Raw genomic sequence first — 15,424 nt, 5'->3', positions numbered from 1 at the left:
GAACATGCAAGCATGCATACACACATACTTCTGCTAGAAATACAGAGGGGTGTCATTTTTGTGTTGGACCTTGCAAAAAAAGGCTGAAAACAGTGATCATTGATGTGTTACATCATGCATCCACACAAACACCTCAAATTAAGTTCAGTGCACTCACCCTAGCTGGCCGAGGGCTGAATGCTGCATGTTCTGAATGTGTTGCTGTTGCCACCCGCTCATTGAGCCGAGGTGAAGGGAGCTGCCGCTGTTGAAGCCAGACAGGGAGGACAGGTCTGCGCTATTCAGGGAATACTCTGTGTACAAACACGCCGGAACAAAGGAGAGGAGGATGGAGATTATAGGTTGTTCAGAGGAGTTCAAACAAAGTTGCACAGAGAGTGCAGCTCAGCTAAATGCTGCTGTGATGTTACATGAATGTGTTCTCATCAGTGTTAGTTGGTGTGACAATAGCACCCTCTGCTGTTAGATTGTTGTATAACACTTAAATCAAACATATACTGTACACTTGAGAAGAGTCAAATTATAATTATAGACGAAGATATAAACCAAAACTTCATTTGCTATTTGGTTATAACACTGAGTAACATATATAAAATATGTCATAATATGATTGCAGATAATGAGCCTGTCCTATTGGACACATTAGAAGTGAATGTACTGTATATACGTTGTACATACCGGTACCATAAGAAGTAGAGATGGCAGATGGGTAACCGCCCATGCCTTGTCCTGGTAGAGTGGGAGTTGCTACTGATACCACAGGGGTGGCCAATGACTGAGCAGACTGAGAGTTGTTTATTCTCTGGTTCTGTGACAGAGGAAGGGAGGATACAGAGAGAGAGAGAGCAAGAGAGATGGGAGAGGCTTGAGAACATGAAATCAACTCCCAGACAAAACAAACAAAAAACTGCAATAAACCAAGAAAGTTTTTTATTTTTTCTTATCTTCTTCATTTCTTTCTTTCGCTCAACAGATGCTGAGAGAATGAATGTGATGCCAACTTCTGGGGAAATTAATCACTTGACATGCGGCACGGCTGAACCCTGCCAACCCTATCATTTACCACCCTTTCCGAGGGCCCACTGTCGCTATAGTAACACCATCGGTCTCCACAGCAACGCAAGGGTAGCGACGGCAAGGGAGAGGCACTTTACTGTAGCAGAGGGGAGGCTTTGGCAGAAAAAGAATGGGGGGGGGTTGATGCGAAATGAAAGTGTACTCTTTTGTTGCCCTTCATTTTTACATTCGGAGTAATAAAAGCTGCGAGCTGTACGTGTGAAGCGCACGACTGTACGCAGGCGAAAAAGATAAAAGGAAGGAAGGAAGGGAGGAGTAGATACACAGGGGGGCCGAGGCAGAAAAGAGGCCAGGCTGCTCTTACACTGATACACCACTGGATGGCACTATGTGCCCTCACAAAATGTCATGCGGGGTGACATTGGAGCCTTCAGCAGAGTCAGCAACAATAAAGGTGAAAGTTTCTCTAGAGCCGGGACTGCTTTTCTCAAAAACGCTGTATCTGGATGTAATAATCTCAGTAGTGATAGCACAAATTGAATGCAAATGAAGAGGTTAGACTGTAACGCTCTCAGTCTGTGCACTCGAGAGCTACATATCCAGTTTCTGATTAGAAAACCTTCAAAGTTTCAGATTCTTCAGGCCCTTTTTAGGGATATTTTGATTTTTAAATTTGACTGGCAGTCTGACTTACCAATAGCAGATCGACATCCTCAGACTGATGGCATTAAAAGTGGAGGGTGATAAATTCAAATTAGTGAGTGCAAGTGAGAATATAGTAGTGAGAGCTAAGTGTGGATCTAAGGGATGGGGCTGCTGTAGGATTGAGCCAACGGAAACAGAACTAATATGAAAAAAGAACTACAAGACACCTTATTAGAAAGTCAGGAGAAAGAAATATCAGGCCCTATAAGCGCCAACAGACACAGCAGAGGAAATATATCTGACATTGTATCAGACTCGGGTGTTTGTTGAAGAAGTTGCCAAGGCACATGAGAAAACAACAAAAATGTCATGTACCTAAAGTTATCGCAAAACATTACCTCATCAACCCAAGTCTGATATGAAAGAGACGAAAACCGCACAGAGGACATGGAAGGAAGTAAACAACAGCAAACCAGAAAGGGTATGGGTAGATAGAAGGCAAAAAAAAAGGTGTAGGAAAGGACAAACCATGACAAGAAAAGAGGTGTAGAAGGATTACTCACGATGGAGGGCATGTTGTTCTTGGCACCAGGGGGGATGAGCACACGTAGGTCAGGTTTGCGGTTGTTCATGCCTAAGTTCATGGGTGGAGGAGACTTTGCCTGCATGTTCTTGTTCATGCCTCCAGGAGAGACCAGCAGACCTGGCGAGTTGCGATGGTTCCCATATCCATTTCCTGAGAGAGCAAAGAAACATTAAATTTTCATAAAGTTATTCAATGGTATTAGAACCAAAGACACAGCTACATGTTATTAAACCTGTTTAAGTTGAATGAATTCTGTGCATCCTGTTGTCCATGACGTGTTTTTTTGTGTTTGTTTTTGTCTCATCTCCACTTCCTGTGGTAGAGATTCGATAAGCTCACCAGTCTGAACAGACTTGTGAATTATATTTCATAAAAAAGAAATGGCACAAACTGGTGGAGCAGAAATCCAAACAGATGGTTTTGCCTTGATAATCACCACTGTTTGCTTGGTAGTCATAGAGTGAAGGCATCCACTTGAAAAGACCTCACCCTCCACCTCTGTCACTGTCAGTTAAGGCTACATGTGCCCTGCAACAGCCAGTGAATCGTGTAAAAACATCTAATTACGGGTAGCAAGACCACAGAAGGATGGGGCCCATCATTTGGCCATCAGAGCTAAACACATGTGCGGTTCTTGCAGACAAAGACCCTGCCTTGGGGTTGCCACCAGATCTGCGTTCCCCTAAGTGCGGAGGGCCAAGTGCAGCACCCATTTCCTCCTCAAAAACTGGTGGGGCAAAATCTCGGCGACATCATTAAAAAAAAAAAAAAAAAAACTGAGAGTGGAGCATTCTTGCGAGCAACATAGTCTTTGTTTCTAACCCAATCCCGCAGGCTGTTTTTCCCCTTACTTCTCCTTCCTTCTTCCAAGGGGTAGAACACAGGGCACTGTGTGGACGTTCCCACTTGAAAGACGGGCAGGAATTATACGTTAGACATAAATGAATTTCCTAATCATATACTCCAGGGGAAAATGAGTCGCAGATGTCTTCCTGGGCAATTTCCCTCGCTGATCTTTGTTTAATTTGAGAGCGAGGTTTTTGTTGTTTGGAAATGAAAAGTCTCAAAAGCTCAATTTGAACAATCTGAAGAGTAAACGACCGCTAGCGGTGAGAGAAAATGAGGCCGTCTGACAGAAAACGAGAAAAACAGTGTGCGAGACTGCTGGTGTGTGTGTTTGTGCCGCCGCTCGCATGTGATGTGTGCGTCGATCTTCACAGCATAGACTTTGTGTGTTATTGTATGTTTTGCTGTGTAATTTGCATGCGCATGATCCTTTAAGCATCATTTTTATGTCACACTGAGTGTACGTAAGTGCAGTATGACTTCACGAGACATGCTGCATGACATGAGCCGTGCATATGGATGCACGTGTGTGTTTTGTATTGGACCCTCTTAGTTCCAGTGTCAGTCTCACATTAGCAAAGAGGCAGCTGCCTCTTCAGTTTTCCCGCTCTCTCATTCTCATGGCTGGCCCTTTGTGAGATTGAGTGGGTGCATGTGGAGATAGATGAATGAGACCTCACACACACATAAAACACACACGCACACCGCACATACACACACTTTAGTAAATAACCCAGCAGGAAGTACATCAGTGTTTCTGTACAGATGAATAAAAAAAAAAGAGATTGAGCTATAGAGAGACATTAATACACACTCTGGTCAAGATGACACGGACTCCGTCTTGGTGACAGTTAATCAGACATCTGTCTATTGCCACCCTGTGGAGATGGCTGCAGTCCAGTCAATTATCTGCAAGATGGCTATGATCAAGAGTGGCAGAGGTCAGTCCTTAAGCACTTCAAAAGTAAAATCCTGAGCTAATTAAGCTAATGAAGGGAAAACTGTGACTCAAATCTTTCTGTTCTGTTGCTTGATCACTCTGATTTCAGGACGGTTATATTCTAGAGCGATGCACTGAGTGCAACATCAGCTGGAGACCCGACACCCAGCGTACATTTCTACTCTCCTCCTGCACGGTCGAGCTGCGGCGTCAACCGTTTAGAGGAAGTACCAAAATATGAAACACCGCTCGGGCCAGGATTCTGCTTTTGCTGCTGTATAAAACTCGCACGTAGAGAACAACACCTGATCTGAGATTCAGATAAACAGCTTTTTTTTTTGGCTATTTCTGAGGTGTGTGGGTCTCTGAGGTCAGAGCTGACAGAGGATTGCAATCTGTCTCTATTGGTGCCATGGTTACAACTTAGCACACCTCAAGATGCATGTATTTGTTTAACAAGGCCCCCCTCCCCAGAGTGTTCGTTCTTTCTCTTTCTCTCTCATACACACACACACACACACACACACACACACACGCACACACACACGCGAAGGAGAGGTGTGGTTAAACTCATGTACATTTTACTGTTACTGAACAAATTTCTGATGTCCTGTTGTGGTCTAACAGGCGCTCTCCGTTCTATTCCCCATACACACACTCTTCCGTTGCGGTTTGGCCAAATGTGCATTCAACCCTGAATTCTCCAACTGATCTAAGGTGTCACACTCATGCTTACAACTTGCAGGCCTTTACCGTTGAGAGGTGCTGCCAAGATTGAGACACGCGCCGTTTGATCTGCTGAACCTGACTTGTTGTCAGCTCTTGCATGTGTGCGCTTTTTAAGCTTGTATTTCTGTGTAATTTTTGACCAGTGGTGTCTTAACCCATTTGAGGGAGTAATTGGTGTGTGATCAAGGTGAGAGGTGACACGAGTTTCTCGTTAATTCCTCGCAGTGCTTTGGTGGGCAGAGTGCTGATTGGGGCATAGATGACAGCTACATAATTGCACAAATGGAGGTGGGAGGTTTTCACAAGCTGGGGCCTCGGTCCGGAGCTCCCTTCATCAGCTCTCTTTCTCTCCCTTTCACTCATATTCAGTCTCTTTCCTCACCTCGCGCTCACTCCCAGCCAGCAAAAGAGTTGACAGATTGAACACATACTGTATATAAATGAGCGAACATACACACGCACGTACACAGTCCCCGCAATATTTCCATAAAACGAGACATGATGACTCAGCCTTTCAGTAACATGCCCTATTTGCACCGGACTAGAATTACCTGGGGAACTCGTGTGATTTAGATTTTACCCCTACGTCTGGGTTTCACGCGCGTATTTGTAGAGGATAAACAAAAAGTCTGTGTTTCAATTAGATTCACAGGCCAAATCCCGAGGAATTATCTTCAAATATGACTGAGACATAGAGCATCTTCATGCTACTGCTGTAATGAAAAATGAACTCTCAAGTTTGTATTTTCTACATGGGGGAGTCGGGTACACGACATGTTTAGAGTTCAAGTAGTTTAAGTCATGAAAACACTGTTGCTAGGCAACTAACAACAAAAATGACTCGTTCCCTTTTTAAAAAAAAAAAACGGTGAGTGAATTTGTAACTGCGACATTTTTTTTTTATTTTAAATGTCACAAAAAGAAGGAAAAACAGGCCGGGATAATTTGCTGAGATGACAACTCAGGCTAAATGTAATTATACGGAGACCTTTTGTTTGGGGAAATATGGTCGGTAATAAGCGGTGGAATTTTAACTTGAGCAAATTGAGGACATGGCAGACTCTCACAGGTTCAAGACACAAACAACTTCTGCAATCCGTCCAAACTACAGAAGGATCCCAGGTACTGTTAATGCCACGTCATTTTCTCTCTTTACAGACAGTGGAAACATGACATCTGTGGCACAAAGGAGGTGTTGTGTTTATGAGCATGTCTGAACCACACACACACACACACACACAAGGCTCCTCCTATGACACTTAGGCCACGCCACTTAAGACACTCACCCACGGGCCAGACAGCTACTTGTACAATCGGCTTATCAAAACTTACGGTGAGGAGAAGAGGAACATTAAACTAGTCTTTGTGGTGCCACAGTGGCTGGGCCACCTCACACTGAGTCACTTAAGAGGAACATCATTAAAATGGCTGACCAAGTTCACAGAACACTTCCATCTGTGTTCTCCCACTATTTCTACTTTGCACACATGCTTCCACCATCAGTGGATATTCATCATTGGGGTTTCCCCCCCCACACACACTCTTTCTCTCTCTCTCCCCCCTTAGATGAGATTTAAGAGAGCTTTGAATGGAATCTTTTAGCTCCCACATGACTCTCTCCCCGCGTCGTGTTTTTCGCTGCTGCTGAGCGACACACAGCTCTCACAGAGCGCCTCTGTTCCTTCAGCGCGGTGACACAAAGGCTACATTTGAAGCATGCTCTGCAGCACGCCGTCGACGGAACACACGCCACAACAAATGGTCCTGTTGTGTGTGCGAGATGAGTGACCAGACAGAGAAACCAGGCATTGACCCCTTGTGATGGAGCCCTAGGGACCAGACAAGGCTGCCCAGCTGCACCCCACTGACCCCACCACTCTCCATTTTTACACTCTGCACTGTACGTTGAGGCTGTAAAATTTAACCCTTTAAAAGTGAGTCGCTTTGCTATAAACTGGGCCTGATGTGTCCTCCGGGACAAATCCATTGACACACAGAAGCAAACACATAAGATTCCTTACACATGTTCCTCAAATATGAGTTGCTCCACTCTCCGCGGGATCATTATGGCATGGTGAGCCACTCCAAACACTGAATTAATTTAGTTGCAGACATATGATAGCAGTTACTGTGGAGCGAGTTTGTGTGGCAAAACGAGTTGCTCCAAATGGGAGCTATGGGTGTTGAGAGACAGAGAGACAAAATTCAACTCTACATTCAAAAGTTCTGCATCTCTTTTGACTGCCTGTCAGTCAATCTGCTGCTTCAGTGTACGCTGAGATTTTATTTGTGTTTCCCCCCACTTGTTCTGCCATTTTATTGCTGAATACAGGCAGGATGTGTCACAGCCCCAGCACTGGGCAAACATTCCCAGATGAACTCCACGACCACTAACATCAACACATCATGGACAAAATCTGCACTTCGGTTTGGGTTACTATTAGTCATGCATTTTATGGCCCAGAGTGGGTGAGTGGGTGCCATGTATGTGTGTATGTGTGTGTGTGTGTGGGTGTATGTGTGTGTATTAGCAGACAACTGTGTGTGAGAAGAGGAGGCCGTTCTTACCAGCACTGGTGCCTGCGCCAGTGGTGAGGTCAGCACCCATGAGGCCACCTGAAAGATGAAAGAGAGACGAGAGAAAAAGAGAGAAAACCATTAGAGGATAGACACCCACGTAACATCCACTATGACTCCTGTCTCTTACCTTGCTGGCCTTTCAGAAGCTAACTCAATTTAATCACAATCCTCTGTGTATGTGTCGGCGTATGTGTGTGCCGGTACATCATATGTGTACTGATACCAGAAGTAATACTGCTTCCCACTCAAAACCTTAACACTCTGTGCAACTGGACGATTCGAGTGGATACATTAAGGTGCCGTCCAAGAAAAATGACACATTATTATTTTTAAGCCATGTGAGGTGGAAGAGTGGGAGGGTCCAGAACGTGTGCGGTTTGGTGTGGATGTTGCGAGCGCCAAAACTCATATTTAGTTTGTGCTGGCGCTTCTAGCATCCAGTTGTAATGACAGGGTGAGGGTGTGGGCAGCAGCCTTCAGACCAGAGGGACAGAAAAAGGACTTTGGACAACAATAACAAACCAACAGGCCTGATTTGCTTATGTCACCAGTAGCTCAATGCCTATACATAGGGCCAGACATCCCGTGTGTAGAACCTCACACTAAATCAACAAGACTGTGGGCTGGGATTTAATATGATATTAAATCATCAACTTACTTTGAGCAAAATGCTAAGCAGGCAATATGTGAATATATAACGGGAGGAGGGGGGATGACTTAAGATTCATTCATTGCCTTTAGGTGGAATGTTGCAGGGAGCTGTCATAAAATAAATTGGATGTGTGTGTGTGTCTGTTAGCATGGCAGACAGGTACACACACACACAGTTGAGAAGACAGACAGATGGGATAACAGCAAGTACATAGGTGCATGAGTGCATGTAAGCCCGACCTGCATTACCTGCACTGGGGGGTCTGTGAGTAACTCCAGGAGACATGCTGTTTCTCTGTAGGCCATGATGCGCCAGTGGCAACAGGTTGTGGTTGCCTAGGGAACCACCGGGATGGCTGTAAATGAGATTGTTCTGGTTGCTAACGGGAATGGACACAGGCATGTCATAGTTCGATGGGGGCACGGCCTGCTGAGAAAAAAGAAGGGGAAAAAGAGAGACACGGAAACAGATTTGATTAGATACCAATGATTGTAGAGAGTGAACAAATAAAAAACAAGGCCTCCGAGTAAAGGAACGGACTCAGAAAGAGGGAAAGAGACATGACAATTCAGAAACGCTCCAGGAACACAAAGGAATTTAAAATGCTTTGAGTATCAAGGGTGTTACTCCAGAAGCAGTCAAACACAAAAGAAAAATGACAGGGACAGCCAAGTTCAAGAAGGACGAACGGACAGCTAACAATAGACAGCCATGCATAGATGAATGGCAGAGAGAACGACTGCTTAGAAGACAATATGGATGGTGAAATGAAAGGGTAAGTGCCTAGAAAACTCCTCTTAGAGTCACTCAGATTGAACCTCAAGATGATATATGGTTTGTCATTCCATCTTGAAGGAGCGTAGGTAGGTTACTTTGGAGGCTCCTCCTGTCACTGACATGTGACCCGTGACCCAGAGGAAATACTGTATGTGGTCACTGCTTTTACCCTGAGATGCATTCCCGGCTTATTACATTTAAAAAATAAGAAGGCTATGGTTTACTGGGAATAAAGCCAATGGCATCCCACTGTTCTAAAAGAGCTAAAGATAATTCAGTCTGTCTTCACCTCTCTAAAAAAAGGCTGCAGCATGTCTTGCAAAAGTAGCATCAAGACTGGAGAACTGAGTGCAATTAGGAATCATTTATTTTTATGTCACGTGGATCTAAATGCAAAGTGTTTTTAAGTGGTAGACTCAGATCAGTAAGCAGTCTCATCAAGAACATGAGCAGAGGTAGCCTGTCGGGCCCCAGGCGTCTAGTTTGTCATGTTTATTGTGTCACTTGGCAGAAGGGCTTAACCTTGGGAGTGCCCTGGAAGTGGTTGATCCTGCATGTTAGCTTTAGGAAGTAGAAAATAGGGCCCTAAATTGCTGCCATGTGTCTCAGTGATGGAGGGAGCGCATCAGGGGGATCATCAGCCTGGCTTACATGGAAGTGGGATATGTGCCTTAGCACTGCTTCGTCTTCTTCAATTTTCTCTCTTTTGCAGGCCAAATATTATTTCAAAGTACAGAGACGATTACTTTAACCATATTTCACTGCGGGCCTCCGTACGTTTCGCTTTTACTGCAACTTTACACAGGAGTGGGCTAGCCAAAAGCGATGGATGCTTTCTTTTATAACCAGTGAGGGTCTGTGTCTGGTTTTATTTTTTTTTGAAGACTCTCAGTCATTTCTTCCATCTCAGATTCCGTGTTGGAGTTTTTATACCTCATGACTTCTCTGTGCGGTGGGGGGAGAGTGAAGGGGAGACGTGTCTGCGTGCAGATTTCCGTGTACACACACCCCATCGTTGGGTGTGAGGGCCCCGTCTGTAAGCTGTCCTTTAACCGGTGCCATCCTTCCTGTTTTCACTCATCTTCCTCCTCCGCCTCTCCCCACAGTCCCCTCAACAGTCCCCTGCAATCCAGAGGCCCAGTGCTTGGCAGCCACCCTGACCACACACTGAACTGCCACTTGTTGTGTGCAGAGTCCTCCCCCCAACCCCCCCACCAACCCCCGAACACCACCGCCCCTGCTGTTCCACCCCCATCCCCACCCAACTCCGATCCCAAACCCACTCCACCCCGCCACGCCACCCCAGCTCACCAACCACTGCCATGCTTCTAACCACATCTCCCCCTGCTCCACGCGGCTTTAGACACTACTGTTCTTCTCTGAATCATCTACCATGGAATTATCTCTTTCTCTGTAAGGCTGGAGCACTAACCACTCCAATATGGTGCTTTGTGAATGAAGGGCAGGCTCAGTTTACATAGAGAGCAGCCTTTATTTTGTGGTTTCTGGCAGCTGGTTATAGATTAGATTCTTCTGCAAAATTAACACTATATTATAGAAATCCAGGCGTTGACATGTGTTGACATATATCCACTAACAAAAATGTTTTTTTTTTAAAAAGACGACATTGCCTTCAATTGTTTCACTAAGACGAGACATAATTGAGTTTTTTCTGAGGCACGGAGATATGCTTTAAGAGTGTTTGAATGTCTGCTGCTGTTTCATTGCCACAGTGTCTGTCCTTGTTGTTGCGGGTGACTGAGCGCTGTGTTTTGGTGCAGGAAAAGGAAAAGCACATGCAGACCGCACCTCCCCTGAGAGCCAGGCAAGGCATTATGGGTAACGGGTTCAAGGAGGGAACCCAGTAAGGTTAAAAATTTGTCATGAGAGAAAGTCTGCAATTACTATAGCAAAGATGCCTGCTAGTTATGGTTACAGTGATGTCAAATTAGAGGACCGCTCCTCAACTGTAATCAAGCAAAATCAAAGAACTGTTATTTCTTTCACTGTAAGCATACAATGTAATCTCAATCTAGTCTTACTCTCACTCTCACTTTGTGTATTTAGTCTGGTGGCAAACAATGGTGGTTAGCTGGGTTAGGTCAACAGTTACTCGCCAGTCAGCATTTTGTTAGAGCTGCTGAGGGTGCGGCATGGTGTCAACCCAGTACTTACAGGTATCTTATGAGCTTTAATCATGTGATCAAACTCCTCGTTAATCTGTTTGTATTTCTCCTCAGTGCGTGGGGTGAGGATGAGAGCAGACTCGAGCTCCGGGCTCTCGCCGCCTTTGTTCTCCTTCTTGCTCAACGCCTGCCAAGTCCCACAACCAGAGAGACGGACGGACGGACGGAGGAAGACGCAGATGAAGAGGACGAAGAGATGGGATGAAAACGAGGAGACGAGGATGGAGTGACAGAAAGCATAAGGGGAGGGGGGAGAAACAAAAAGGGAAAGAAAGGAAAGAAAGGTGAGAGGAAGGCTCGGGGTTCAACAAGAGGTACTTACACACAGTCTCTGTCTGCTGATCATCAGATCAATGTCCTCGTTTATTTTCCTGTACTTGTCCTCGGACTCGGGGCTGTGGCCGACCGAGTCGTCTGCGTCGGGGTCTGGGCTGTCACAGCCGTTTAGGCCCTTCTTTCTCAATGTCTGCAAACAGAGCAGTTGTACAACATAGTTGAAGGGCTTTTTTGGGGTAGGGAACAGTATCCCAGGTGAGCAGTTTGGGAGGGGACAAATGTGATGAACTGTGAGGAGGCACATTTTTTAGAATTGATCCTGACAAAAGACAAGTCCAATTAGAGGGAGATTTCTGTAACAGAAGTATATCTTTCAAATAAACAGATTTCAAAAAGTACTGTGATGAATCATTTTTTTGGCAGGCTCCATTCTAACCTCCATCAATGTGTGTGGGGTGACACGAGGATACACTGGCTGCTTTGTGAACGAGTAAACATGCAGCTAAACATTCAGGATGGCACAAAGGATTTTAATTGCATCCAATAACAAGACATAACACATGATCAAAATGCCAAATCACGGGACCTTAAAGCCTCGTAATTACACAGGAAAGAGCAAAGTCATAAAAGTACAACAATTTTTATAACCATAATCATCAGTCGGCCGTGAAATAGAATTAAAATACAGTGAGAGGTGCTTGAGTTCATGACTGTGGTATATGTGCTATTAAAAATGTGGCAGTTTCTGTTTTGGCCACCTGATGGCCACCTGCCCCCATTAGAGTGGCCAGAAAACAGCAGACAGGCAGAAAAGCACGCTCCCCGCTCGCTCACCACTCCCTCCGAGTGAGTGGATGAGAGACACAGACAAAGAGAGCGCAAGATGGATGGAGAGAGAGAGAGAGAGAGAGAGAGAGAGAGAGCTGCCTCTGTCCTTTTTTAGATATTGTTGACAACCATAACAACAGGGATAGGTTTCAGAGCGCATTACTGTGTGTGATAGCGCGGCGGCACGTGTTTGCCTGAGCAAGTCGGGCATATGCCGATAGGTGCTGGCGTTCGTTTGCCTCGTAAAGTGAGAGTAAAAGACAGAGCCGGAGAGAAGAAAAGTACAGTAGCTGACAGTTAGAGATCTCATCAAAGGCACCCCCCTCCACCACCACCCTCCTCCACCCCTCTCTCACTCTCTCTCTCTCTCCCTCCCCTCCCCCCCTTCCCTCTCTCCTCCTGGCTTTAATAAAGGGAGATTAGTCTACAGGAGGAATATCACGGGCCTGCTCCTGTCTGTGCAGTCGTCGCTTCACACTGCGCTTCTCCTACTTTCATCTGAAGCTCCATATCAGACAGACGTAATTAAATTTACTTTAGCACACCCTGTATTTGATGCTGATCAAGTGTGTGTGTGTGTGTGTGTGTGTGTGTCTCTGTCTCTCTGCATATGTTGTAGTGTGTGTGTGTGTGGGAGAGGGAAGAGGGGAATGAGTCTGTGTTTGTGTGTGCATGTGTGGGTGTGCGAGAGTGGGTGTTAGCGTCAAGAAAAAAAGAAAGAAGAGACCGAGGAGGAGAAGGGAGGAAGATAGATGCTAAGATAAGTTAATCTCGGTGAACTTCTTCCTCTCATTTGTTTGTCTCCGTCAGTACTCACTCACGGAGAGAGAGAGATGCGAGCGCCAGCTACTCCATCACAAACCAGCAGCAGGAGTGACAGGGAGCGATCTGCCTGCTTAGAAAACAAATAACAATCCAGTCATCTCTCATGTCAGCACAACAAAGGCCTGTTTCCAGTGTGGTTTTAGTGAACTTAGAGGGCTTCTTTTGTGTGTGCGCGATAACTGTTTGATTCCTGAGGCGTCTCGTGGCGAGGCAGCTACTGTAAGCGTGTCAACATTTGCTGGCTCTCCTCTTCTTTCTCTGAATCCTCACTTGGCCCCTAGAGTGGAAAATCTGGAATTCTGAATTTGAAAGCGTCTCTCTCACATCTTTTGACAGTCTTCAGGAAATCACACCAAACAAATCAAACCGAGGCGATGCAGGAGATCTGAACTTCTAACAGACCTACAGTGAATCAGGCACTCTTGCACTATCTGAGGTGGATGAGTCAAAAGAACAAAGGGGTTGCAGAGGTTTAGCACGCTGTCTTTTTTGGCAAAGGCGTAAGATGTAAAACTTTTTTGCTGTTTCTTTTGTGTAGTTTCATTCTGGCCTTGGCGATGCATCATATCGAACTGACAAGAGCTGAACCACTGGCCTTTCTCTGTTCACATGAGATTGCATGCGAGAGAGAAAAAACAAAAAAACAACTTTCCTTCTTCTTCGTAGTTGCAGATTTCCACCACCTACCGCCACCAGCACAGAGTGCATGCGAGATTCACTTCCATTCTGGGAAGAGTGGCGGCGGGGCATTGCTGGGGAGAGTTGAATGAGGGCTGGGGTAAAGGTGACACCCATATGGGGCAACTGAGCTGGTGCTCTGGTAGGTGGGGGGGGGGGTGGGCATGGTGTGCTGTGTGCAGGAGGTATATGACTTTGAAGCATGTGGCCCAGGCTTAGCTTTCCAGTAGGGCTCAGCACATTGAGGGTGCGGTACAAGGGCGGTATGCCACTCATTCCAGTTATTCCCACCTGTTTAAAGACATCACACCTGTTGCCAAAGACTGACACACAACCCAACAGCCAATCAGATCTGTCGGAGTGCTCTTGTAGCCATAGAAGGGCCTCTCACTCTCGCGTTCACCAGCCTGCTGCTCTACTCTCGTCATCCTATATATTTTCCTCTTCTCTAATAGCCCCTCGCTTTATCTGTGCCCTGATTTTGTTATGTATTTCATGGCTCTGCTCCATATAGTCGCCGACTGCCGCTCCAAACAAGGCTTTAAGTCTGTTATCCAGTGACATCATCATCATCATCATCATCATCACTATAGAAAGCACATCAAAGAGATATATTTCAAAATGACTGAGAGAATAATGATCATTGGAGAAAGAGCTGCTACCCTTATATTGAGAGAAAGAGGAATATGGGTATGAAGAGCTGGCATGAAAATAGAGTCTTTGGGGAATATGCTAATAGGAGGAGGATTAAACAAAAACACTTTGTGCCAAGTATTTTATGCACAAAATATTCACCCAAATTATCATTCTTATATTAAAATTATTCAATTTATCAAGTAACTAGGATTCCCAGTTTCATAACGGAGTGCTCATTATTTTATTCCTACAAAATGACTGCCGGCATGAAAGGAAAACTTTTTATACAACATTATTCATGTTTATAGCCACTTTACTGTGTTTACAAAAGTGACATGTTTTCACCGTTAATTAATAAATGTTTTTTTTTTCTTTTTTTGTTGTACTCATCAGTAAGTCAAACCGTTTTTTGAAATACAAAAAAGGAACAAAGTTCCCTGTATTCCTGCTACAGGTTAACACAACAGAGAAAAATGACAAAATGTTGACATACGGTGAAGAGAGAAAAAAAAAACAGTGAATAGTGACGAGAAAGAGAGAAAAATGCTACTACAACGTGAACACTCGCCGGCCATGCTACAGAGAGTACAGTAAATGTGAAAGAGAAGAAGGAGAAAAAGTATGACAGAGAGGAAAGACTGCAAAAAAAAAAAAAAAAGCTGTGTATGCTTGCTTGGCTCTGTGTCTTTCTCTGTGGCCCCTTTGGAGGCTTGCTCCTAATTAAACTCCTTCTTCATGATGCTCCCTCATGACTCGACTTGTCACAGGGCCTGTGTGAAGCAGGCACAGCATAGACACGGCGTCCTACATATTTAGACACCCGTCTCATCGGTACCCTTCAGCTCTGCACCCTCAACTAAGCTGGCCTAGACTAGGCTGGGCTAAGATAGGCTAGAGGTCTTAAGCAAGGCTATGGAGGCAAACCTGGGCTGGACTGAGATGATCAGAGGTTAAGTGAAGCAGTCATGAGCTACAAGGGAACCGATTCACATAACCTATCTGTGAAAACTTTTAATTCTCTGGTGTTGTAACTGTAGGAAAAAGTCCAGCCGTTCGCTAATTTCATAGTTTGGGGTGTGGGTGACAACTTCATGTAGCTCTAGAGACAAACTGTGGAGGGTATTTGGGTGTGAATTCTGAGTGGCCCCAGGGGGTCTGCTAGGGACAGCTGACGCCTGCCCAGAGCTCCTGCCATACCAGGATCCGTCTGCTCGGCATTCTGC

General features: G+C 45.3%; 1 protein-coding gene across 9 annotated transcripts in view; it reads right to left on the bottom strand.

Annotated features, from left to right (window-relative positions):
• The window catches only part of mef2cb (myocyte enhancer factor 2cb), a 71,527-nt gene that overhangs the window by 2,974 nt on the left and 53,129 nt on the right, over window positions 1–15,424 (bottom strand). For 2 of the 9 annotated variants that reach the window (XM_019275952.2, XM_019275954.2), the window contains 7 exons: window positions 11,281–11,424; window positions 10,948–11,085; window positions 8,244–8,424; window positions 7,332–7,379; window positions 2,226–2,398; window positions 679–808; window positions 158–293 (listed from right to left, as the gene is read on the bottom strand). In XM_019275952.2, the coding sequence (XP_019131497.1) occupies window positions 158–293; window positions 679–808; window positions 2,226–2,398; window positions 7,332–7,379; window positions 8,244–8,424; window positions 10,948–11,085; window positions 11,281–11,424 (950 nt within the window). Of the gene's footprint in view, window positions 1–153; window positions 294–678; window positions 809–2,225; window positions 2,399–7,331; window positions 7,380–8,243; window positions 8,425–10,947; window positions 11,086–11,280; window positions 11,425–15,424 lie in introns of those variants that run through there. The other 7 variants (XM_019275955.2, XM_019275956.2, XM_019275957.2 and 4 more) reach the window with 7 other exon arrangements.

This window comes from Larimichthys crocea, chromosome III (genome assembly GCF_000972845.2).
Source record: "Larimichthys crocea isolate SSNF chromosome III, L_crocea_2.0, whole genome shotgun sequence".
NCBI lineage: Eukaryota > Metazoa > Chordata > Actinopteri > Sciaenidae > Larimichthys > Larimichthys crocea.
This window is presented reverse-complemented; position numbering and strand designations above follow the sequence as displayed.